The sequence below is a fragment of the Dasypus novemcinctus genome, chromosome 22, assembly GCF_030445035.2.
Source record: "Dasypus novemcinctus isolate mDasNov1 chromosome 22, mDasNov1.1.hap2, whole genome shotgun sequence".
NCBI lineage: Eukaryota > Metazoa > Chordata > Mammalia > Cingulata > Dasypodidae > Dasypus > Dasypus novemcinctus.
In genome coordinates, this window is record NC_080694.1 from 45608927 (window position 1) to 45635744 (window position 26818).

The following is a 26818-nucleotide window of genomic DNA, read 5'->3' on the forward strand; positions in this document are numbered from 1 at the left end:
CCGCGGACCTCCCGTGTGGTAGGCGGACGCCCTAACCACTGGGCCAAGTCTGCCGCCTTAAATGTCTTTTAATCTATAGATTTACTTTCCATTTTTTTCTTATAACTTAATTGTTGAAAAACTGGAGTCTGCCTGTAGAATTTCCCATAATCTGGATTTTGCTGCTTCCATTTCTTTGATATCATTTATTTTTTTGTCTTTATTTATGTTTTTAATGTTACCTTCAAAAAATATGAGGTCCCCATATACCTCCCCCCTCCCCGCAATTTTTTAAATAGTACATTCCAGAGTGTATACAACAATCAGTGAGTCTCAACCGAGCTGTACCTGAGAATAATCCAGAGGACTTTTTTTACTATATAGACAACCAGGTCCCACCCTGGAGCTATTAAACCAGAATACTGGGGCTGAGTTCCCGGCGTCGGTGTTTTCCTAGACCGGCAAAGCATCTCAGCGAAGGTCCCTCCAGTAGTGGCTGGCAGGGTTAGAATCACAGTCCGGGTGTGCTTGCTTGCTTTGCAGGCCTTACTCCTATTCTTGGGGCTAAATTCTCTTGAGCGGTGTATGTTGAATTCATCTATCCCTGGTTTCGTCTGTAGAAAATAGTTTTCCTGGATTTATGACTCTTCCCCTCCCCCCGCCTCGGGTAGCACCCCGAGGATGCAGAGCTGCTCCCGCTGAAATAGCCTCGCCCTCCTCCACGCAGTGTTTACCCAGAGCCTGAAGTGTCAGCGGCGGAACAGGGCAAGCTTCCCTCATCCGAAACCCGACCTGCCGGGAGCCTCACGGCTGCCCTTGGGTGCTGCCTGCTCCTCTCGGGTGCTTTCTTTGCACCTGAGTCCCCTCCGCTGTGCCCACCGTTGCGAGAGGCAATGCTCCCCTCCCTTCCCCAGCCTCCCCGCCTCAGGCCCCTGGGGGGTCCTGCACTTCTTTCCTCTCCTGGCTGCTCCCACTGGGAGCTAAGAGGGAACAGCAGAGTCACCGGGCCCCTGGATGCACCCCCCCCATCCCTAAGAGGAATTTTTATTCCATTTTCCTGGAGTTGGGAAGCCACGGGGTCCTCAGGGATGGATATAAAGTAGATATTTGAAAAAGCAACCCCACCTAGAGGAAAGGGCACAGATGTTTGAAGAGTAAACAAAATAATCTGCATAAAATGCTAACTGCTTCTCATAATCCCCAAAAATGTTAACTGTTATTGTCATTAGCTTACTTTTGCAAAGCATGGTTTACAGATGCATTCACATGCATTAAAATCTGATTCCTTTAAAAACATTTTGGGTATCCGCTCACACCTGCGTCTGTTTGTCTTTTGCTTGCAGCCCTGGAAAGGAAAATATCAATGAGGCAAAGCAGAGAGGAGCTGATAAAGCGTGGTGTCCTGAAGGAAATCTATGACAAAGGTAAGAGGGACTGGTCCCCTTCCCACAGACCAGAGAGCAATGTCGTGGAATCTCAGTGCAAAGGGCAAATTTCTCCGAGTTGGATTCAATTTTCTGCATCCCATTATTATCAGGATTTGAACCTTTAAAACTGCAGGCAATTCTGGAGCAAAAAACCCACAAACAACCCACAAAACATGGCAACTCATGCAGACAGTGCAAAAGCTAACAGTATTAGGGGAGGGAAATCAAACTCCCTCTTTCTCAGCATTGGAATCAAACCACTTGATGTTAAGAAAACTTAGGTGTCATATCCATTGACATTCTGCTGCGGAACTATTGTGATTAGTAAGGGAAGAAATTGTAGTAGTGATGTGGAGAGGGTGGCCACGGTGGCTGCTGATGGTAGGGAGATGGAAGAAGAGACATGGTGTGGGGGCATTTTCAGGATTTGGAGTTCTCCTGGGTGGTGCTGCAGGGACAGATGCTAGATGTTGTGTGTCCTGCCATGGCCACTGGGTGGACTGGGGGAGAGTGTGGACTACAATGTGGACCACTGTCCATGTGGTGCAGCGGTGATCCAGAATGTATTTGCCAGGTGCGGTGGATGTGCTGCAAAGATGGAAGAGGTTGTTGATGTGGGAGGTGGGTGGGTGGCGTGAGGGGTATATGGGGACTCATATTTTTTTAATGTAACATTTAAAAGAAAATAAAGAAGAAGAAAAAAATTAAAAAAAAAAAAAAAGAAAAGAAAACTTCTGTGGCCCCAGGAATGATGTAGGTACTGGCCAGGAGGCTGTGATGGATTTAATTGCTTAGGCTCTTTTAGGTACTAGGGGTTCCCAAGATTAGTGTTAAAAATCCATAGGCATCTAGAATTTCCTTAACAGATTTTTCTGTCTCCCCACAATTGAGGCAATTGAAGAGGAGAAAATGATGAAACATGACTGTTCACATAAGATATTTTAAATGATAATATTTACGGTGATGCACATGCTGTGTGAATATGTCCACAAATATTCCCAAGTGAACGCCACACGTCTTTTGCTTACTGAATTGCTATCTTTAAATAGAAATGTATGCAGTGGTTTAAACAGTGTGTTACTTAGTCTTCAGTGCCTCCTCCTCAGAGCTTGGCTATTTTAAATTGTGCGTGTCACCCTCTCTTCTGAGCCCTGGGCGCACTCCCCCTTAGTGCATGTAGTGAAATAATAGACTCACTTCCCATCTTCTTGCAGTTACCAATAGTAACTGTCTGCTTCAGTCTCCTTACTGTTGGGGGCTGGTGTTATTTGGTGGGCCAGATTATTAAATCAGGTATCCCACTTTAGAGATCCATTCCAAGAGTCAAAGCAGCACTTGGAATTCTGGCCATGCGGTCATTTACCATGGTTTTTTTTGCCTTCTACAGGCTTAGTTTGTGTTCTAATGCAAAACGGCAGGGTGAGTGTAGCAGTTTGGTAGTATGAATTCCAAAAATAGATATTGGATTATGTTTATAAACTGGTCTGTTCCTCTGGGCGTATTAGATTGTATTAACATCATAGGTTTCACCTTTACTTGATTAAATTATGATTGGGGCTTTGAGTGGGCCACGTCAGCAGGACTTGAGTTCCCACCCCCTTGGTGGGTGGGGACTCACAGAGAAAACGACATGGCAGAGCAGAGAGTCGGAGTTTTGACGTGGAGCCCTGGGAAGTAAATACACAGAGGGGCAGATACCTGAGGAAAGAAAGAAGGCTCTATGAGATGCAGCAGAGGCCCAGGGAAGAGAGATGAGCCATTCACCTGAGAGTTTATAGCTGGCCTTGTGGAGAGAACAGAGCAGCTCAGCCTGGAGAGAAATGAGCCCCAGGGGAGAGACGAACCTCATGCTAACCTACAGCTGAGAAAGGAAGAAGCTGGGACCACAGAGCCGTAAGAGGAGGAAGGCAGACCGAACCCTCGCAGACACTGCCCACCATCTTGCTGCAACATGCGGCTAACGACTTGGGGTGAGAAAGTACCTCTTATGGTACCTTGAGTTGGGCTCTTTAGGGCCTTGTGTCTGTAAGCTTCTACCCCAAATAAATACCTTTATGAAAGCCAACAGAGTTCTGGAACTTTGTGTCAGTTCCCCTTTGGCTGACTCACACAGTGGGTTTATCTCTTCAGGTATTTCTCTTAAGAGTCCACTGGCTCTGGTGATTCGATGCTAGCTGCTCTGGCGCATTTCCCTGCATGCTTTCCTGTTGTGGGACTTCCCAGTGGCATTCAGATTTTTTAAGTATTTTCTCTTAGCACAAACTGTCAACCTGAGATGCAAGTAGGAAGTGGCATCTCTATTCCCCTGCCCCGGCAAGGACTCCTGGAGGTTGGGTGTGAAGTTGTACCGTTCCAGACGACCTACTATAACATCAGAGCCTCCTGGCCCTGAGTCCCTGTGGTGAGCCACTTTATCTGTCCTTCTACTTCCGAGCAAGACCATCCCAGAATTCAATTTATTTGGCTGATTAAGGTCCCCAGGGAACTAGAACCCATAATTTGTCGCTTGTCTCCAGTGTCTTGCTTTCTATATGATCCCCCTTGTATCACACTTAAACCCCCATGGTTCCTTGTAAGTCCTCTCAGGCCCCAGTAGAGAGAGAAGGTGGACGGCTACAGGGATAATATTGTATACTGAGCATCCAAGTGTTTAAATAAATGTTATTGTCACAGCTAAAGCCTATTCAATCCTGTTAAATAATCCCTTCTCCTCCTGCAACCTTTATGTCTCTCACTATAAACCATCAGTAATACTCGAAGTACAGAATACATTTTACTAGGGTATTAATCATTTCCATTACATATAATAACTGTGTTAAGTGAAGTCTTGCGTAAGTGACATCCAGACTTAACGAAAGAAATCACAGATTATTAGAGCCAGAGCCTTGCTTTATAGGGAAAGAAACAAAGAGACTGAGACTGGGGCTTGCCCGAGCCACACCAGCAGTCGGGCTCCCTGAGAGCGAGAGCCAGGCCTTGTTCACAGGTGTTTCTCTGGCGGCAAGGTGGTGCCTGGCACGTAGCATCCCGCAGTAAAGGGTCGTGGTCCAGTCTTGCCCCCGCCTGTCACTCGCCACCACAGCGTCTGTTTTGAGTTTTGTCTTGCTCTTCTCTAGTGCAGGGGCCTCATAGGCATAGAAAGATATGGTTATAGTTATATAGAGATAGAAAATTATAGATGTAGCTATAGGTAGGGATATAGGTATAGATATAGTTCTAGATGTGTAAATATGGTTATAGATAAAGATAGTTATGGTTTCTACATAGAAAAAGTTATAGGCATGTTATAGCTATATAGATAGGTATAGCTGTAGATACAGATAGGGGTTTATTTTAAGGAATTGGCTCACGTGATTTGGGGGCTGACAAGTATAAAACCCGCAGGGCAGGGCAATTCCAGTAAGACTGATGCTGAGGGGAATGGATGTGGCCCAAGCAGTTGAGCACCTGCTTCCCACATGGGAAGTTCCTGGGTTTGGTTCCCAGTGCCTCCTAAGAGAAACAAAAACAACCACCGAAACAAACAAAAAGACCAACTCAGGGACGCCAACATGGCTCCGTGATTAAGCACCAGCTTCCCACATATGAGGGCCCAGGTTCAATCCCTGGCCCCTGCTACCTCAAAAAAAAAAAAAAAAAATGAGCAATGCTGAAGTCTTGACTCTGAATTTCTTATGGGAAGCTGGCAGGATGGAAACTCCAGTAAGGGTTGGTGTTGCAGACTTGCGTCTGAAATCCGTAGGCAAAGCCAGCAGGCTGGAAGGTCGGAGGGGAAGAGAGGGTGTTGTTCTCAGGCAGAAGTTCTCCTTCTCTCCGGAAGCCTCAGCTCTTGGTCATAAGGCCTCCACCTGGTTGGATGAGGCCCGCCCATCTTATCTAGGGAAATCTCCTTTATTTAAGGTCAACAGATGGTAGGTGCCGATCACGTTTATAAAATGCCTCCCAGCCACATCTAGGCCAGTGTTTGACCAAACAGCTGGGCACCATAACCTGGCCAAGTTAACACGTAACACTAACCAGCACGGTAGGGGTATGGGTTTTTGTTTGCTGTGAAGTTTTCTGATAAAAGCGTCCATTTTTTAAAACCATTGTCGATATTAATCACTCTATTCATTATATTACATTATTGTATGCAACATTACATTATTTCACTACATTAGCAGTTAGGTACACTAGAATCAAGTGGCCTGGATTCACTTCTGTTGCCACTACTGACTAGCTTTGTAGCTTTAGTCGAGTCTCTTAACTTCTTTGTGCTTCTATTTTTTTTTTATCTGAAAGTGGCAATAACATAGTTGTGATGAGGATTAAATGAAATAATACACGTAAAGTATTTAGAACAGTGACTAGCACCCCGTAAATCTCAAAAAAATGCCTAACATGCCATTATTAACCATCTCGTTTTCATCATCATCATATTTTATACTTTTTCAAGCCCTTTACATGTGTCACCATGTAAAGAGATTAGAAACGTGGACCTCGCTGTCCTTGTTTGAGGATTGCAATAGCTCTTACCCTCTTCAAAATGCTCTTACCAAAGTCAGAGTCCAAACAAGAACCGAAGCCTAACTCACTTCCCTCATCTCACCTCCGCCCTGCCTTCCTCTTAGCCTCGAAATGGGCCGTTTCTCCTGTGCTTCGTTCTTCCCTTTCTGTGACATCGTTCGCCTTTGGTGGGGAAAAGAAATAAAATTGTATCGCCACAGCCTGGGTGAATAGCAAGTGGCAAAGAGACTTGCCTCGCTTTCCAAGTTGTTAGTTGCAGAGATAAACTTCAGAGATGTGGGACAATCAATCCCCCTTGTCTGGATGGCAGTTCCCCAGTTCTTGCACTGCTTCTTTAAGTTAGCACACAGGACTCGAGTTACCTGGCAGCAAAATAGTTTCCACAGAGATGCAGGGGCTCTGACAACCACCTTAATGACTCATAATGACCACTTGCCCCTCTGCCCGGCTCACCTGAGATGCACACACAGAGGGCCTGCAGTTACACTCTTCGCGTGCTTCACGTTGCTAAGGTGGTCTAAAGCAGTCTGTTCTCTTTAATAGGAAGGCTTTCTCTTCTAATCTGCTTGTGTTACTGTCTTCACTTGATAATACCCTCCTCGTTCATAAAATATACAAAACTAATCTATAGTGACTTGAGATTTGTAACTTTTTTGGGCACAATGAGATCAGAATTAATGAGATTTTATTATTCTGACAGATCTCTTCCAAATTCATTACATTTTTCTTAGCGGATTAAAATCCGAAACTGGTCCATGAATTCAAATCAGGCAAAATGAGAGCTTGGATGGAAGAAGGAGAATTATCTCAAATGTAGATCCTTTATTTAATGGGACATTTTAGAATTGGAGGAGAACTATTCAGTGGCTTGTATTTTTTTTTCCCATTGGTTTCCGTATGGAATCACATGATTTTAGAGTTGGAAGACTTAAAGGTTTAAAATCCGATGAATTTTTTTGATCTCTGGATGTACCAAGGCCACGTAAGAGTATAGCAAACTTTGGAAACTACGTCTCTAAGAGGAAATTTTTACACTTTGCTAACAGTGATGGTGGTAGGAATAAAAAATTATAGGTACTTCCCCCCACCATTTGTCAGGTGGTTTACAGTATCATTATGATGCTTTTGTGAAGAAAATGTAAGCATTAAGATGAAGCATCAAAACTCTAAATGGTAAAGAAAATTTCAAATTGATGAATGGTGGAAAATAACTTATAATTTGATGGCCTGCTTGTTTCTAACTATTTATTCCCCAATCTTGTGGCCTGTTTATTTAAATCAAAAGGAAGGCCTCCTGGGCTCCTGGCACATCAGTCCTCGTGATTCTCTAAGTCTCTTCACCCTTTCTTTAGCTGTTTTATTTTATTTTATTTTAAAGATTTATTTTATTTATTTTTCTCCCCTTCCCCCAAGTTGTCTGTTCTCTGTGTCCATTTGCTGCGTCTTCTTTGTCCGCTTCTGTTGTTGTCAGCGGCACAGGAATCTGTGTTTCTTTCAGTTGTGTCATCTTGTGTCAGCTCTCTGTGTTTGCGGCGCCACTCCTGGGCAGGCTGCACTTTCTTTCACGCTGGGTGGCTCTCCTTACGGGGCGCACTCCTTGTGCTTGGGGCTCCCCTGCATGGGGGACACCCCTGCGTGTCACGGCACTCCTTGCGCGCATCAGCGCTGCGCATGGGCCAGCCCCACACGGGTCAAGGAGGCCCGGGGTTTGAACTGCAGACCTCCCATGTGGTAGACGGACGCCCTAACCACTGGGCCAAGTCCGCTTCCCATCTTTAGCTCTGTTTTAATCTAATCAAAGTCACCAGACAGTGTCTGGCATAAAACTCTGCTCTGAAGACTCTGAGCACATTGCTGTCCAGCGGCCCTCGAGAGCGTTCACTCAGTCACTCGTACGTTCGTTCCTTCATTTGTTCATTCAAAAAACTGTTCCCAAGCACCTCTGTCATGCCAGATATTCTTGCAGTTGGTGGACTACAGTAATGCCCAAAAGAGCGCACCCCTCGCCTTCTCGGAACTGACATTCTACTGAAGGAAACAGGAAATAATTGGCCAAATAAGTATCTGATATATCATCAAGTATGATAAGCCCAAGCAAGAGAAAGAAAGGAGCAGGCAAAGAGATAAAGGCAGAGGGGGTTGTGATTTTAGATTAACGCAATCATGGATGAATTCTCAGGGGAGGTGACATTTGAGAAAGGAAGATAACCAGGCAGGGCACTCAAATTCTAAAACTTGGTTCTACTCCTGCTTTATGATAGCTTGTAACCTACCTCCTGAGCCTCAACTTCTGCCGTTTGATCGATTACATTTCTTTTCAATGCAGGCCTCTCTATTGCATTTGCCCCTCTCACAGCCCTCAAGTCACCCCCTGCTCAGAGCCCCATGTCACAGAGAGGAAATTTCAGGGTCCTCAGACAACCTCCCAGACTTGTAGGGTCTGCCCTCCCACCTGATGTTTCTTTTAACTCTCTGGCCTTCCCTTCCACTTAACTCCCTCTTCTTCTCTCCCTCTCCAGCCCTACTTTCTAGCTGTTGGTGTTTGCACTGGCTATTCCCTCTTCTAGATCTTTCTACCCCAAAGAGCCACATGGTTAACTGAGCAAAGATGCCTTTGCTCCGATGTCACCTTCTCAGTGAGGTTTACCCTGGGACCACTGCATTTAAAATTGCCACCCCTTTCCCTACACAGTTTGTCCCTATACTCGGCTCTACAGTTTTCTTTTTCTTTACCCATCTCTGACCACCTTCAAACATGTTCTATAAACTCCTCGTTTATTAGGCTGGCTTTTTCTTGTCTGTATCTTCTCCACCAAGGCAGGCATCTTCGACTGCTTTGTGCACTTAGGAATAGTGCCTGGGACATGGTTGAGCTCAGCAAATGTCCATCGAAAGAACGACAAATGTGGGCATGAGGCCATTTCTGCATGCTCACCCGATTTGCCTCCTTCCCCTGGATCGGCACAATCCAGAAGACTGGATCACTTGTTTATTCATTTTCATGATACATGAAACATTTCTGCCAGTTATTTAAAGAGTCAATACAATACAATATCTGTATATTTAACACAAATGCCAAAAACTCTACTTTCAAATGGTGGCTCTAAGTGCCATGGGGGGAGAAATAGGCCAAAAGAGTGAAGTGTTTGGCATTCGTAAAACAGTGGTGATAATTCTGAGACCCAGAAGGGATCTCACAAAGTCTCCTGACCTCACCACTGTTATTAGCCAAAGGTGGAGATGAAGCAGCGGAAGCCCAGAGAGCTTACTGGCTTGCCTCAGGACACGGGGCCAGTGAGCCTGAACTCTTAAAACCTCTGCCGAGGCCATCTGTCCTTCATTTGGAATTCATAGGAACACAGGAAGATCTCGAGATGTGTTGCGTACTGGTAGTCCGGCCAGCCTAATAAATGTTGCTGTTTATTGTCACAAATCTCGAAGTGTCCACTGCAGTCACACCTCAGCCTGGTGGGAAAGAGAATCTCACAGGAGGGGATACAACAGACTATGCAGAAACAATAGAACTGATGTGTGCCAGCGAGTCATCCCACTTTTCATGGTGTGCTGAGAATTAGAGATAACACTTCCCAGCCAATAAGCAAGTGCATGGAGGTGTTTTATTTCTTCACCAGGTTAGAGACATGTTTGAAAGGTGTTATTTTAAATGACGAACACAGAGGCTCCCTGAACTGAGCAACTCTTTTGTGCAGAGTCTGTATTTCCTCCCCTTCTGGCATTTAAGAGAAAGAAAAAAAAAGGCTGATATTTAAATTAAAAGGTCATTGTCTTTTAAAAGTAAAAAATCAAAACTTTCCCCTGTATTAGAAGGGACGAGTGTAGTAGGCTAAAGCCTTCTTCAGTCCTGCTGTTTATTTGGTATTGCAGGTGCATTGACTTTTAGAGTCTTGGAGTTTATGGGAAATGCTTTTCACAACCTTTACCAGCACTGTTATTTGTCACATTTTTAGCTGTTTCTGGATTCTCACCTAAAAATGACATTTTCTGAAAGCTGTGATTTGGAGTAACTGTGTGAAAATGAAAAGAGTGTTTGCTTTGAGCATCAGCAACATAGAATCATTTGTGTAGCACCTGATACAATTGATTGCTCTGGCGGCATAGACTGAAAGTGGTTTAAACAATAAAATAAGGAGAAATTATGATAAAACTTCTCTTAAGCTGCACTGTTCTCTTAGAAAATCACTATCCCGAAACAAAAGAATTAACGAAGCTATTATTGTACCAACAAACGGCATTGCCCAACAAATTTCATTCATTTGCTATATATTTTTGAGCTCCCATTATGATACAGACACCATTCCAGACGCCTGGGATACTAGGAAAGAGAAGACACCCCTGACTGACAGAAGATACAGACCTGGTAATGGGTTCAGGTAGATAGGCAGGGAAAGGAAAGGCTGTTTTGGGGGCACATAGGAGCAGTACCCCGCTGTAGCAGTTTGATATAATTGATGAATTCCAAAAAGAAATACTGGATTATGCTTGTAATCTGATTTGTACCTGGGCATGACTGAGTTATGATTAGGGCATTGAGTCCCCACCCTCTTGGTGGGTGGGGACTCACAGATAAAAGGCATAGCAAAGGACAGAGTTGGAGCTTTTGATGCGAGGGATTTCTGAGGTTAGAATTTGATGCTGAAGACCCAGGAAGTCAGCACCCAGAGGAAAGAGAAGCCAGGAAGAAAGGAAACTTGAACCCAGAGAAAAGCAAGCCCCAGGAACATAGGAACTCAGGAAGCCTGAACCCTCGCAGACATTGGCAGGCATCTTGCTCCAACACATGAAAATAGATTTCGGTGAGGGAAGTAACTTATGCTTTATGGTCTGGTAACTATAAGCTCCTACCCCATATAAATACCCTTTATAATGCCCAGCAGATTTCTGGTATTTTGCATCAGCACCCCTTTGGCTGACTGATACACCCCCCACACCTGGGAGCTGAAGGAAAGCATCCTAGAAGAAGCAGTGGCTCAGAGACAACCTGAAGAATGAGTAAGAACTATCCTAACGAGGACATGATGATCACATTCCAAGGTGAAAGACTAGACTATGTGGAGGCAGCAAGTCAGGAGGAAATGAAAAGGGTGTTCAACGTGTTGGGAAGGTAAGGGGACGTGGTGGCAGATCGTGCAGACATCGAAAACTATGTCCAACTGTTCATTCGTGAGCAGTGAGGAGCTTTGGAAGGGTCTTATCCATGACCAGTTTGACTGCCTCATTATTCTGGCTACCGAGGAGATCGAATTGGAGGGAGGACAAGACATGAGTCAGGGAGACCAGTTAGCAGACTTGCTGGGATTCCGATGATATGATGGTGAGATGCACGTAATAGGGGTGAGTTAGAGAGAGAGGGCAGGTTAGAGAACGACAGGCTTGAGGTCAGTTGGGCCCTGTGACTGATTAGATTTGGAGGAGTGAAAGACAGGAAGTAGGCAGAGCTGACACAGCATCTGGCCAGCGCAGCTGGGTGGGCAGATGACAGGTACCATTCTATGAGCTGGAAACCCAAGTGAAACAAGTTTAGGGCAGAAAATATCACTATGATTTGACCATGGTGAGTTTGAGATATCCAAATGTCAAAGTCGACAATTAAATATACAGCCACGATGTTCAGGAGGAAGATTGGGGCTGGAGATGCATGTTTGGACTCATCCGTGTACAAATGGTTAGGACGTCATGTACAGTGATAAATTTCTCAGAGAGAATGTGGGTTGTGAAAATACACAGCCCTTTTTAAAAATCTTAGGAAATCCCAATACTTAATGATCTGGAGTAAAACAAAAATGATCTGGGCATTAAAAGGCCCCTCAAAGCCTGAGAAGTGACTAAAGAAATAAACCAGAAATGTGTAACATGATGGAAGGTGAGGCAAGAGGCAATGGTTTAATGGGGGAAAAATGGTCCTCATTGTCAAATGCAGAGATAGCAAGTAAGGCAGGGTCCAAGAAGTGCCCTTGCCATTATTCTTATACCATTAGATGGTAGGCTTTTGTAACTGTGAAATCAATATAGGACATAAGCTAAAATGCATCCGATCGCAGGTAACAGGAAACTTAAAGTGAAACAGCACATTGACAAAATCCACAAGGCCAACCGTCTTCGTGTGTTTTGACCTCCAATGTTGGGACTCATTTAATATTGATTGAATGAATGCATGCATGAATGAATGAATCTCATATAATAAAGTCCAGGGGCAGGACAGCTCCAGGGTAAGTTTTAATTAAATTTAAATTAAACAGACATATGTGGCCACCTGTGGCCCTGTCTGAGAGCTTAGCTAGAGAAGTGGGGCTGCTTGAATCTTTGAAATGTCCAGCCCTTATTACATCCCTTCCTGATTCCAGAAGTTAAAGATTTTTTTAAGTTTGGGATTCCAGTCTCAACTGGGCTATCCGGTTAACTGTGAAGGGCCTCTTACACTACTATATATGATTATATGAAATTCAGATGATCCTACTGCATAGGAGAGAAATTGTGACATTCTGTTCATTTTATCTCTACCCCAGTTGCATTTTTTATATCGGAATGGCCAGGAATGGAAAGATGGTGAATCCTCTTCAGTCATAAACCTTGGAGCCACAGTCATTACTTTGATGTCGTGGTCAGAGCCATCATAGTTCATGCGGATAGCGTAAGAACCAATGCACTTGGAGTCACTGAAAAACAGCTTGGCGGTTCCTCAAAAAATTAAACATGGAGTCACCATATGTATTAGCCAAAGGGGTACTGATGCAAAATACCAGAAATGAATTGGTTTCTATAAAGGGTATTTAATTGGGGTAGGAGCTTACAGATACCAGGCCATAAAGCATAAGTTACTTCCTTCATCAAAGTCTATTTGGAACAAGATGGCTGCCAATGTCTACGAAGGTTCACGTTTCCTGGGCTCCTCTCTTCCTGGAGCTTGCTTCTCTCACCCCTGCGTGCCTACTTCTCAGGGCTCCAGTTTAAGGCTTCAGCATCAAACTCCAACATCAAAACTCCAACGTCCAAAACCCTCAACTCTGTCTTTGCCCTGCCTTTTATCTGTGAGTTCCCCCCTTAGGGTGCCCTAATGACATGGCCCAATCAAAGCCCTAATCATAACTTAATCACACCCAAGTATAGACCAGATTACAAACGTAATCCAGTATCTATTTCTGGAATTCATAACCATATTAAACTGCTACACCATATGACCTGGCAATTCCACCTCTGGGTATACTCAAAAGAACTGAAAAAGGATTTGAACAGAGACTTGTACAACAGTGTTCATAGTGGCGTCATTCACAGTAGCCAAAAGGTGGAAACAGCCCCAGTGCCTGTCAACAGATGAAGTGATGAACAAAATGAAATATATACGTTTCAAGGGGATGTTATTCAGCCATGAAAAGGAATGACATCCTGATATGTGGATGAACCTTGTAGACATCATGCTGAGGGAAGTAAGCCGACACAAAAGGAAAAGTATTGTACAATTCCACTTACATGGAATATCTAGAATAAGCAAATCCAGGAAGAACAAAAGTAGATTAGCAGTTATGAGGGTCTGGGAATGGGGAAGAGTGGGTAGTTATTGTTTTATGGGTCAGAGAAAAAGTTTTGGTAATGGACGATGGTGATGGTAGCACATTGTATGTAATGGAAGCCACTGAATTACAAAGTATAAACTATAATGTAAACTACAGTCCACGGGAAGTAGCAGTGCGTCAATATGTGTTCATCAGTTGTAACAAGTGTTCCACACTAATGAAAGATGTAGTTAATGGGGGAAAGCGGGGGACGGAGAGGGGGTGAGGTATATGGGAATTCCCTATATTTTTTATGTAATATTTATGTAATCTAAAGCTTCTTTAAAAATAAAAAGTTAACTCAAAAAAGGAATTAAATGGCAAATTTTATATTACATATATGTTACCACAATAAAAGAAAGAAAGGAAGGGATGAGACGAGAGAAGAACCAGTGCATTTGATGTGAAGATTGCTGAAGAGGCAAAACCGCACCCAGGAAAATGAGAGAAATGCTTCTGGGAGAGAAACCGACCATGAAGTGTTGAGGTCACCAGCAGGCTTACAGCTGAGGAAGCATAAACTCTTAACAAGAGCCGCAGTTTGTTTACCGTGAGTCCGTGAAAAAAGAAGCAAATGCTGATAAATCCAGCAGGAAACAGCTACAGGGAAAGTACAGCTGAAACACGCTACCCAAGACCAGTGTTTTTGCCACTTTTGTGATAAGATTTCATTGCAAACTTCATGTTTTAGGTAAAGGACTCTGACCATACTAGGGAAAATACTATTTAAAAAATCAAAATAGCATATTAAGTCCAGAGCAATAGCAACCAAAAAAATAAATAAATAAAGGCAAGGTGTTTCTCCAAGCATAAAAGCATGTATCATTCCATAGCACATAAGCAATCATCCAATCAAGGTATCACTGAATCAATTAAATTCTGAGATTGAAATACATTTTGCACAGAATTTCAAAATAGTTCGAAAGGGTTCTGTGAGTCAAAAAGATGCTTCTTGGCTTTTGCAAAATTGCTCATGTGTATGTGGTGATTAGAGTACTCTCAAGGCAGCGGACTTGGCCCAGTGGTTAGGGCGTCCGTCTACCACATGGGAGGTCCACGGTTCAAACCCCGGGCCTCCTTGACCCGTGTGGAGCTGGCCTATGCGCAGTGCTGTGCGCACAAGGAGTGCCCTGCCACGCAGGGGTGTCCCCTGCATAGGGGAGCCCCGCGTGCAAGGACTGAGCCCTGTAAGGAGAGCCGCCCAGCGCGAAAGAAAGTGCAGCCTGCCCAGGAATGGTGCCACCCACACGGAGAGCTGACACAACAAGATGATGCAATAAAAAGAAACACAGATTCCCGTGCCACTGACAACAACAGAAGCGGACAAAGAAGAACACACAGCAAATAGACACAGAGAACAGACAACCAGGGTTGGGGGGAAAGGGAGAGAAATAAATAAATCTTTTAAAAAAAAAAAAAAAGTACTCTCAAGACTTCTGGCTGCAGATAGAGATAAAAGATAAACTGAAAGACTCTAACTTGTGGATTCTGAAAATATAAGTTCCGGGACCCTATGGAATCCAGCAGTGTCTGCCATAAACCCTGGTAGTGTATGGATTCTTTTAAATATAAACACACACTTACAGATGATTTTCCTCACTGGGAAAGGGAAAATGCACACATACACACACACAAAGTGGAGGGAGATGAAGAAGAGCTGCTGTATATTCTCCTAAGAACTAAGACCTTCAATTCAAATTTTTAAAAATCTTTAAGAATCAAATGATAACAATTAGTCAATGTTCAACAGGACGGCATTGCTTTCTGTGCTCTCTCTCTATATATATATAATTTTTTTAATTCTACGAAATGCTTCCTATAGTACCATTTAGTTTAATTACATCAACTCCCTCAACTCAGGCAAATTGAAAAAAATATCTCCAATGGAAGGTGAAAATACCAGGGAACCAGTTCCAACTTTTTATGTTTAAAGCTTTTAATCCAGTAATGAAATCCTCCAATAAATTATTTCTTAGCTAACTGCTCCTGAGCACATCATTTTACTGACTGTGGGAGCAGCTAGTGACTTTGATTGCACAGTTTTACAAAGGTCAATGGCATTAACAGAAGCTTTTATTAATGCTTTGTACATGGTTGCTAAAATGGCACCTTTGTAGGTTACGAAACAATGGCTATGTCCCTTTAATGGGTGCATTTTTTCCTACTCTAGTGGAAAAAGTATGTCAATGTCAAAAAAAAAAAAAAGACATTAGTTGAAGTCTCTATTTCATGGCTCACTAATATTAGGTCCGGCGCCACTTAACAGTGACACTTCTGTGGAAAATACCTTTACCTCTGCGGGGCAACTCATCAGCCGCTCTATAGATATGCCCTGTGGTTGGTCAGAGAGCATGTCTGAGAAGCTAAAATGAGAACACAGAGCAAGCTGAACCAAATCTCTTGTCTCAGAAGGTAGAAACGATTAACTGCTTGTATTAGGCTCCTTTTCCATGTCTGTTCTCAGAGATGGATATTTACTTTAACATAACAGGGTCTATTTTTTGTTGTTGTTTTGCTTTAAGTATAGCTATTGGTTATCATCAGTAAATTAAAATGCGGTTGCATGTTCACAAGCACGCGTGTAAATTCTACACATTTGCATCACCCAGCAGAGGTGCAGTTTGGCCACCACTTCCTAAGGTCTTCAATCTAAAATTGTCACCGGACACTTTGACTTACATTGTAACTTGCCTCTGCAGTGGAAGCATAAAATCACATGTAGTGCATTATTTTCCTCTGCTGCAAGTAGTAACATGAGCAGAATGTGTGTTTTCTTTAGGACAACTGCAGATCTGATTTATAAAGGACCACCATATTGTTCTTTTGCCTTCCTTTAGAGTTAAAATTTCAAAGCAAGTCATTGTTAATGAGATAACATCAAACACATAAACACACACACACGTTTTAGCCACATAATAGCTCAGCACCTATTTCCTATATGACTTTATCCAAGTTACTTAACTCCCCTGGCTTTTTCTTTATTTATTCAATGAGGATAATTTTGGTACCAACTTCATAGGTTTGTTATTTGTATTAACTGAACACAGAGTTTGGCACATAAATAATGCTAAATAATGCTCTTGTTTGGGGGGGATATTATTACTGTTATATGTAAAATGTCTAACATGGTGCTTGACATCAAAGATGCTCAAAGAATCTTTGTCTTTCATCATCCCTTTTCTCTCTGTCGTCCTACTGTGGACAGAGGCTCTTTAATATACAGCACAAATCTGTAGGTTTATACTAAAACTCTGCTTAGCAGTTTTAAAAAAATGAAAGTATAAAACTTTATTCAACAAATAATAAACCAGAGATCTTTCCATCTCCCTCCTAGTTCTTGCTGCAATATGCTCAAATAGAGGAAGCCCTATAAAGAAAAGGAAACCTCAATGTCAAAACGCTTGGCTGTTTTAGCTTAACTCTTATTTCAGGCCTATTTGCAAGTTTCTTCCAGGGCTTATTCTCATTTCTTCCAGCTCTCAGACAGAGAACGCTTGAATTTAGAAGTGACTTGGGCACTAACAGCCTTTTTGTTTTCAAGGCACAAGAGCCAAGGCCCTCAGAAGTGATGTGGCTTGATACAAGCTAGTGAGGGGTCAAGGTCAACAGAGGTCTCCTTCCTCTGCACCTGCTGCTTCTCTCTCCCCACCATCTCTCTCCTAAGGATAAGTTCGGGTGCTCCCTAGCACAGCTCTCTCTCTCCTTTTTTTTTTAAATTTACTTTATTTATTTATTTCTTCCCACCCACTCCTTGTTTGCACTTGCTGTGTGCTGTGTCTTTAGGAGGCACCAGGAACTGGACCCGGGACCTCTGCTGGGGGAGGGAGATGCCTAATTGCTGGAGCCACCTCTGTTCCCTGCTTTACTGTATCTCTCATTATGTTTTTTCTTCTAGTGTCTCTCGTTGCATCATCTTGTTGCATCAGTTCACTGCACCTGCACATCGCGCCCGCTCACCATCTTGCTCATCCTCCCTAGGAGGTATTGGGAACCTCCACTCCCTGCTTTGTTGTGTCTCCCATTATGTTGTTCTTCTTGTGTCTCTTGTACATCATCTTCTGTGTCAGCTTGCCACACCTGCCCATCGCTCCAACTCTCTGTCTTCTTTAGGAGGCACCAGGAACCGAACTATGATCCTCCTGTGTGGTAGGCGGGAGCTCAGTTGCCTGAGCCACATCCCTCTTTTAATGAGAATCAGGACTCCCTGGGGAACATGGTTTTATGACTCATCCCTTCTGTTCCTTATCAATGGCACCTTACAGTTTGTGAGGGTTTTTTTGTTTTGTTTTTTTCCACCTGAAATGGAAAAAGCATTCTCTTCCCTTTACTCTCCAGATCATCAAGGATTTGAGGGACCTGATAACAGCACTTATCTTCCCTCTCTGAGTTTCTGAAGCATTTGGGAAATAATACAAAAGATTAAGACAAATGGGACGGCATGTGACCTTTATGACTGAAAAAGGCCAGTTTGGAGAAGTCACTAAATGGGCTTGATGGTTCTCTTCGTCACCTACCAGCCCAGCAGAGGAGGGTCTGAGCCGGGTCCACCCTGGCCCTGGCGGGGCTGAGAGGGAGGGGCGAGGGAAGGGTGCCCGAGAGTACGTCTGCCCACAGTCCCAATCCGTTGGCTCCGCCCAGTGGAGAAGCGTGGCCCTGGGCATGTGCACCATGGAGAGGGGCCAGAAGCTGAGCAAAATTGGGGAGTGCTTAGGGAAAACTCTTCTCACAGACACCCGAGGAGTGAGGAAGGGATTTCCCCCTCTAACACGATTTTTTTTTTAATTTAATTTAACAAAGCATCTTGCAATTTGGGGGTGGGGGTTATTTTTTAAAATGTGAACATCTTTACAGAAAAAAACAGAAGCTAACAAAGAAAACCAAATTCACTTCAGAACTTTGCCAACCTGCCTACATATTTCATTTGTGTGTCATTCTAATCAACAGGTACATATTGCGCTCCACTCCTGTTTTTGTCCTGGATATTATTTCCCTTGCACATTCTCAGTAGCAGCATTACCCACACGATCATTTCACTTGCATTGCTTTCATTCCTAGCTAGTCTACACACCTCACAAGTGGCACCTGGAACTTGATTTTTGTTTATTTGTACAAATACTTTTCATTCTTCAGATTTTCTTTTATGAGCTATGTTTATCTCATATTTTTCCATAACGCTGCTTTTTTCCCCTTATAGTTCGTGTACAGCATTTCATTTTGCAAATTACCAATCACAACGTTTTGTAAATCAAAAATACCCATCGAGCTTTTCTCTTGAACCACCTGAATTTTTTAAAAGCGTGTATTCCCATTTATTCCAGTTTTAAAGTTTTATTTTTACTTTTGGATTCATGTGAGATTTATTGAAGTAATTGTTCAATATTATAGATGTGAAAGCAGTTCTTCAAATGCATATGCAACTATTGTTATTAAATATTTCTTTTTCGAGTAGAAATGCATTTTTAAATATAAGATGCATGTAAGCCATGATTCATACCCTAGAAAATCAGATTCAGTGGTGAGCTTAAGTTTATAAAAGTATTTTTATTTTTCGGATTTGGAATTGGCCCTTTTTTCTTAACCTTCAAAGAGCAATGAGCTGTAGGCCTCCTTAGGAGCACAAAATGTCTATTTTTCATAAAATATTTTAAAAGTATTGACACCTAAGTAATCATGAAAACTTAAAGGAATTCCTGTTGCTCGTTCTCCATGGTGACAGGCACCTGAAGACAAAAAAACTTCAGTCTTCAGAGGCAACCTTAAGCTTAGAGAAAATTTAACTATCAGAAGTTAATGTTGATCTCCCTAAAACCAGGGAGTATCCCTCAAGTAAAATCAACAGTAAAAAAATTATTAAAAATTTTAAAACCTTGGAAATATAGTCGCAAAGGCAATATTCATTATGGGTATTTAGTTCTTAAAACTAAACAAGAACTATGTATCATGTGAGACCATTCTCTAGAACAAAACTTTTGTTCTAAATCGTACTTTAGCATATTGAAAAAATTCTGTGCTAGACAAGATAGTCCTCTATTCTGAGCAAGTGTCTCCCATCTTCCTTTGCTCCTTTTTTTTCTTTAGGTCATCCACTTCTAAGGTTTAACTTCTCACCACAGCTTCCTTTTCCCTTCTCTCACACCAGCTGGCTCAAGCCACTCCACTCTTTGCATGTCTTCATTATGTGCCACCCCGTGCCCTTCCTCCAAGGGATGTCTGTTTTCTCCTTAACCTATGGCATAACACCTGGCTTATGGGAGGAGAGACTTCTAGAAGGAGAGGTAGTGTGTGGTTAGGCTTTGGAAGCTGTGGGCTAGGCAGTCACTTGTACACGTTTCATGAACGGCTAAGAGCTGAACCCCTGCCTTCCTGCACAGGCTGTTGGAAGGCTCAGCAGTGTGATACGTGCTCTTACTGCAGGCTCTCAGCAGATGCACATCAATCAAACGAACTCATTCACTCTTAGGCTCCTCGATTTGGTGTTACTCTAACAACCACCATCTTCATTTCTTATGCCTCATAGGGAGGAGAGGAGAATAAGGCTGGCACAGTTGCCATGCCCAGCGTTCTTTCTTCGATCCACTGCCTTCTGCTTCTCTTCATTTAAAATTCATGACATCCATTGACCTCCACTAATTTCTGCCCATTGTTCTCTACTACATCCGGGACCTGCTTCTACCTTGCCCAATATTTCTACATGTCTCAACATTGTTGTTTTCCACTTCACCCTACTGTTCTCTCCAGCCCTCTTGTCTTTGTGACAAAGTTGTATTCATGATCCATGGTCAAACAATGCAGCCTCCTGTTTTCTTGTTCTCCTCGATGCTTAAATCAACCATCTGTGCTCCATCCTAGCCACACGTTAGCATTTCCTGGCCTGACCCTGGTCATGGCAAGGCACAGTTGCACTTCCAGTTCCCTTGCTTCCCCAGCTCTTTGTCTCTAATCCAGTGGTTCTCAACATCTGGTGCCCTGACCAGCAAAACAGCATCAGCATCTCTGAGAACTTGTGAGAAATGCACATTCCCGGGCCGCACCCCAAAACCACTGGATCAGAAACTCTGGGGATGGGGTCTGGCATTCTAACAAACCCTGCAGGGGACCACGATGCTCCATAAGTTTGAGAACCACTGCCTCAACTGGACTCGTTCTTCTCCCGCCTTCTCCCTTCCTCCTGTTCATATTTCACTAATTCTGGTGGGATTGGAGATCATCACGTGCCATTTTGAAAACCAGTATTGAGGTAATTTTAGAAAGCTGGGTAAAACATAAAACTAATTTCCCCTTTCCAATACTCAGTGAACTCTTTCTTACCCATGGTAATGAGAGGTGCTGATGCGCTTGAGAGAGAAAGGATAAATAATCCATGTGATTCATCTTAATTAGGAGATTTAACTTCTTCCCGGGGGGAGAGGAAGAGCTTTTCAAATAATATTGAATAAAAAATGCTGGTAAAGATGTTGATAAACAGTGTTGGCAAGTGGTAAAAAGACATGGACACCCTAAATAGACTTAAGATTAATCAAACTTGGAATTTCCCAGCATAGGGAGAATTCCCAGCTAATTCCTTAATTGGAGGATGGGTATATGCAATTCATTTAATTAACATCTATATTTTGTGTATGTTTGAAAATGCCATAATAAAAATGTTTAAATAATAAGTCCTTAAAAGTGGAAGTACCATTCTATCCCCATGTTCTATGAATCCAAATCATTAGTTTCCCACTTTTTTCATTTCCATCTAGGCCATAAATGATATTAGAAATGAATTTCACCTATTGAATGGTTTTATTTTTTTATTTTTAAAGATTTTTTAAAATTTATTTCCCCTTCTCTCCCCCCCACCAATTGTCTGCTCTCTGTTTCCATTTGCTGTGTGTTCTTCTGTGTCCACCTGGATTCTTCTCAGCAGCACCAGGAATCTGTGTCTCTTTTTTGCATCATCTTGCTGCATCAGCTCTCCATGTGTGTGGCGCCACTCCTGGACAGGCTGCACTTTTCTCCCATGTGGCGGCTCTCCTTACGGGGCTCACTCCTTGCGCATGTGGCTCCCCTACATGGGGGACACCCCTGCGTGGCATGGCACTCCTTGCGCACATCAGCACTGCACATGGGCCAGCTCATCACATGGGTCAGGAGGCCCTGGGTTTGAACCCTGGACCTCCCATGTGGTCGACGGACACTCTTATCAGTTGAACCAAATCTGCTTCCCTTGAATGGTTTTGATTTATGCCTACTAGATGTGTATATACATAATGTGTATGTGTACAGGTAGGTAGGTAAGTGGATGGATGGATGGATATAGATAGATAAAACATGATTATCAGTGTTAATATAGAAATGGCCAATAGCTAAGATATTTGTATGTTCTGTACATTGCTGCTAACAGTGCAAATAAGAAAAACCCTTTAGAAAAACAATTTCACAAGATCTGGGTATGTGGTCACTAGATAGTAAAATATTTATACACATACATTTCATTTATTGGATTCTATCCTAAAGGGGGCAAAGGGGTCCTAATTACAGGAAAAAGTGTTATACAGGAAGATGGTCATTGTCTTGTTTTGCCAGATCTGCTATCACAACAAACTGGTTTTGGCTTAACAATAGGAATTTATTAGCTTGTGGTTTTGAGGCTAGAAGAAGCTCCAAATCTCCATGTTCCCAAGGCCTGCTTACTCCCAGAGCCTGGGGCATTCCGGAGCTGGCTGCTCACAATCCTCAGGGTTCCTGGGCTTGTACCTGGCCTCCCTGCATGTAAGACCTCTCCCTCTCCTTCTCCCTCTTCCTCCCTCCCGCCCCCTTACCCTTCCCTCCCTCTCCCTTTCTCTCCCTTTCTCTCCCTCTTCCTCCCTCCTTCTCTCTCCTTTTTTTTTTTTTTAAGATTTTTGTTTATTTATTTCTCTCCCCTTCCCCCCCCCACCCCGTTGTCTGTTCTCTGTGCCTATTTTCTGCATCTTCTTTGTCCGCTTCTGTTGCTGTCAGCGGCACGGGAGTCTCTGTGTTTCTTTTTGCTGCCTCATCTTGTTGTGTCATTTCTCCGTGTGTGTGGCACCATTCCTGGGCAGGCTGCACTTTCTTTTGCGCTGGGCGGCTCTCCTTACGGGGTGCACTCCTTGCGCATGGGGCTCCCCTATGCGGCAGACACCCCTGCGTGGGGCGGCACTCCTTGCGTGCATCAGCACTGCGCATGGGCCAGCTCCACAAGGGTCAAGGAGGCCCGGGGTTTGAACCCCAGACCTCCCGTGTGGTAGACGGATGCCCTAACCACTGGGCCAAGTCCGCCGCCTTCTCTCTCCTTTCCCTCTCTTGCTCTCCCTTTCCCTCCTTCTCTCTCCCTGTCTTTCCCTCCTGCTCCCTCTCTTTCTCTCCCTCTCCCTCTCCCTCTCTTTCTCTCTCTCCCCCCTCCCCGCCCCCACTCTCTGCCCTTGTGTCTCTTCTGGTTTCTGTGACTTCCTGCTTTGCCCTGGGGCCTTCTCGTGCTCTGCTCCAGTTTCTTCTTGTTATAAATCCCCCAGTAATATGGATTAAGACCCACCCTGATTCAGCTGGTCACATCTTCATTAAAAAGAGCATCTTCAAAAGGTCCTACCTCCAGGGGGTTCATACCACCAGACACACAGAGATTAAGAGCACACATTTGATGGGTACATAATTCACTCTACCATAGTTAGTGAAGCATTTTTTCATAATAGCATAAAACATTGGAAATCACCTTTGTGACTAGCCTTAGGGAGATAAATAAGTTAACTGTATTCATCCAGTATAATCATTGAAGTGATAGTTATGAAAATTATAAAGCTTATAATGGTAAGTTTTAAAAAACCCAGCAAAATGCAAAATTTCATTCATAGTAGAATTACTACTGTGAAAAAATGTACAGAAAAAGAAACTTTGTTAATGTGGTGATATGATCAATATCTTATTTCTTCTTTCTCCCTTTTTGATTTTTCCAATGGAAATTATATTGAGAAATTATGACAATGGATTCCCAAGATTATTTTTTCTCCAAGGTGATTTGGACCTTTGTGACTCTTAGCAAAGGTACTTTTAATCCACAGGGAGCTATATTTTTTGAGAAGTAATTTGTCTCCAGAGGAGTAATAGTACTGCTTCTATTTTAAAGCCTATTGTGCTAAGCCAACTGCCTTGATGAACCTGACAGTCATAGAGAGAATCTAAAGTAATCCAGTTGCAGTTATGTCTTTTTTCCCAGCGTTGCTCCTATGGTACTTTTAACTGATAAACGTACAGTAATCATTTGATTGCATCTTTGCCCCAACAAGGCAGAAGTGGGCATTAATAGCACCAAGATCCCCTCCTCCACCTCCTCCTATTGTCTTGTCTAGTACTTTCATTATGCTTTGAACATCAAGAATCAGAGTGGTTGTCTTGAGATGTGCTCAGCTGAATGTCAGCTGCATCATTATTCTCCCAGCTGGGAATTTTAAACAGAGCTTTTCCCCGTAGTATCAGTTTGAGCTGGCAAAGTCAAAGCATGTTAAGAGGACTAGGGACCATCCATTATGGGTTCGTTATGCATTAGCACTCACCTTGGACGTCCTGAAGTTCAGCTGTGCAATTCCCATAGCATTGGCCAGAGAATCTGCATTGTTCTTGTTCTCTCATTAGTGAGTAGTAACCATACTGTTGATCACAATTATAAACACAACTATTACCAATTTAGGAGTATAAAAATGCCGAATGAAAAAAGGAAAATAATTCCACAAAATCTTCAAGTGCCGGTGCTTTTTATGTCTGCTTCAGATGGTTTTTTGTATCCATTATATATTTTTTTCTTTCTATGTTTATAGACTAGATTCAGGTCAAATATTATATGACCTTAAACCAAATGGTATCCAAAGCCCATCAGTTTGTAGATTACTCAGTAGGACATACACAGTTCCCTGGGCCAATTCTAATAGGGGCGGGGGAACAGTGAGGAATCCTTTGCCACCATATATCATTGATATATAATAATCAAGACCATGACAAGAGCATAACAAAAGGAAAGGGTTATTTATCCAGATGAACCTTGGAGTCGCTTCACACTTTATTTCTACAAGTACGTCTTCTTTCTTCTGGTTTCGAATAAGGTCATGACTCTGCAGCTTTCTGTGTTTCTGACGAGGCATCACTTAGAGTCTTTCATCTGGGTGTTTATTCATCTTACTGGAACAGCTTTCAGTCGTCTTTAAAAATTAATTTGACCTCAAGTTACTCAGGACTCCCCTAGGCCCAGATTAAGTCACACCGGGGGAATTTTAGTTTGGCAGATGACCATTGTACAGGAGCCTTTGATCCTCCACCGTGGTGCGAACTAGCTGCCCCTGGTTTCGCTGAGCTTCAGGCAGAATCTAAGTCTGTGAGCCCACCGGGCTCGATCAGTGTTTGACTCTGGGAGAATCCTGGCTTCTCCTCACCATCCTTGGTGTGCTGCAGCTCATTAACTGGAGCTTCAAGCCCTCCTAAATGATTATCCACCTAGAGAAATTGGGCTCAGGTGGAGGTAAACAGAAGCCAGGATGAGAGTTTCTTCAGGTTCCCAGAGTGGGAATTTCTGCTTTTCTGTCTCTGAAGCCTACTATCCATCCAGGTTTTCAAACATTATAATGCAAAGTTAACTGTCCTTCATCTCCATTTATTTTTTAAACAGCATACAAAATATGGTAGGTTGTGGTTAGGATGGAAACAGGCAAATGGCAGAAGATCCCTGGAAATGATGGTTGTGGTGTTTAGACGCCCTGTCTCAGAAGATAAGATGTCTTAAAATCAAAAGACTGGATGTGCTGACTTGAGTTACTGCCCTTGGTAAGGATTACTCAGAAGGCAGCCCTCACTTCATTCTGCCGTCTGCTTCTCTTGCCGACAGATGGGGAGCTGTCCATCTCCAATGAGGAAGACTCCTTGGAAAACGGGCAGTCCCTGAGCTCCAGCCAGCTATCGCTGCCTGCGCTGTCGGAGATGGAGCCAGTGCCAATGCCCAGGGACCCCTGCTCGTATGAGGTGCTCCAGCCTTCAGACATCATGGATGGCACAGGTAATGCCCCCCCGGCAGAGGAGAGCGCGTCCCCCGCCGGTGGCCCTGGGGCCTTCAGCCTGGCCCAAGTTGGGGTTCTAGTTTGGACCATCCTGAGCCTAACTATGTAGAAAGGAGGATGAAACTGGCCAGTTAGGCCATCCTCTGCACAGAAAAACGTGGAGGAAATTTTTATTTATTGTTCTAGAGTTTTTCAGCATCTCACCTTGTTAAAGAAGATAGGCCTTTTGCAGGTAATACTGATGATTTAAAATGCCATCATTTTGTGTTCTAAGCCTCATGTCTGTGCAAACGAAGCTACAGAACCCTGCGCTTCTATGGGTGCCTGTCTAATCCACCTCCTCAAATGGTGCCTGCTTTGCCCTTTGAGCCTGGCCGCACTGTGCCAGTGGGAGTTAGGCTAAGTCGTCTCCTGCCTATAGATGATTTTCTCATGCCATCTGACTCTCACCCCCATCTTTGACCCAAAATCATCAGAGGGGCCAATGCTCTTCTTCTCCAAAGGTTGGTAGGGTGGTCCCAGTTAGCTCCCAGTCCGCGCCATACAGCCAGGGAAGAGAGGATGGCAAGAGGCAAGTCTGGAGCAAGGCACCTCTTGGAATGTCTGGTGGGTGAGTAGAAAGGCCACGTCCTTTCCCCACCCCGGGCACAAAGTCCACACAACAGGAGCTCCCGTGGGAGGGTGGGAGAGAGAGATGAACATTTCACAACACTAATTCCAGCGCTTCCCTTTGGGACCCGGTGGGTCCTGACTCCATCTGTGTGTCAAACACTGATAATAATAGTGTCCCTTGAGACAGGGGGAGAATTTAGCGCTCGTGAGGATTATTTGCAGGGCGTTGATGCTACCGGATTGGGGTGAAAGAAGAGAAGAAAAGGAGGGAGAAGTCACCTGTAGGCAGGCTGATTGTGGCAGCAATGGAAGGCAGGAGGATATGCAGTCCTGTACGTTTTTCTCCCCTAGGAGACTTTCCCAAATCCCAGTGAAAAAGGTGAATTTTTTTTTTTTTTAAATCCATCCTTCCTTGTGAGATTGCAGTCAGATGGACTGGATTGCGATGGTAAAATCTGCCAGTGCAGCGAAGTCATGGCGTTCCACCCTGCTGCAGCCAGGCTGCCAGCGCAGCGAGGAGGCTCTCCTCCCTCCCCGCACACATCTCTTACTGCAGCCAGCTGGGGCTTCCCCCGTGGAGGGAAGCAAGAGCCAGGCCCAGCACAGAGCAAAGAGAAACGGGGTGCAATCGAGCCACCGTTCTAGGAAGCGAAGGAGAGAGAGAGGAAAGGGGAAGATAGAAACTGTAGAC

The 26818-nt window shown here is 43.7% G+C and overlaps 1 protein-coding gene across 1 annotated transcript in view; it reads left to right on the top strand.

Annotated features, from left to right (window-relative positions):
• PHACTR1 (phosphatase and actin regulator 1) overlaps positions 1 to 26818 on the top strand; it is a 604691-nt gene that overhangs the window by 462037 nt on the left and 115836 nt on the right. The window contains 2 exon segments of the mRNA XM_058285234.1: positions 1323 to 1403; positions 25347 to 25514. Coding sequence (XP_058141217.1) covers positions 1323 to 1403; positions 25347 to 25514 — 249 coding nt within the window.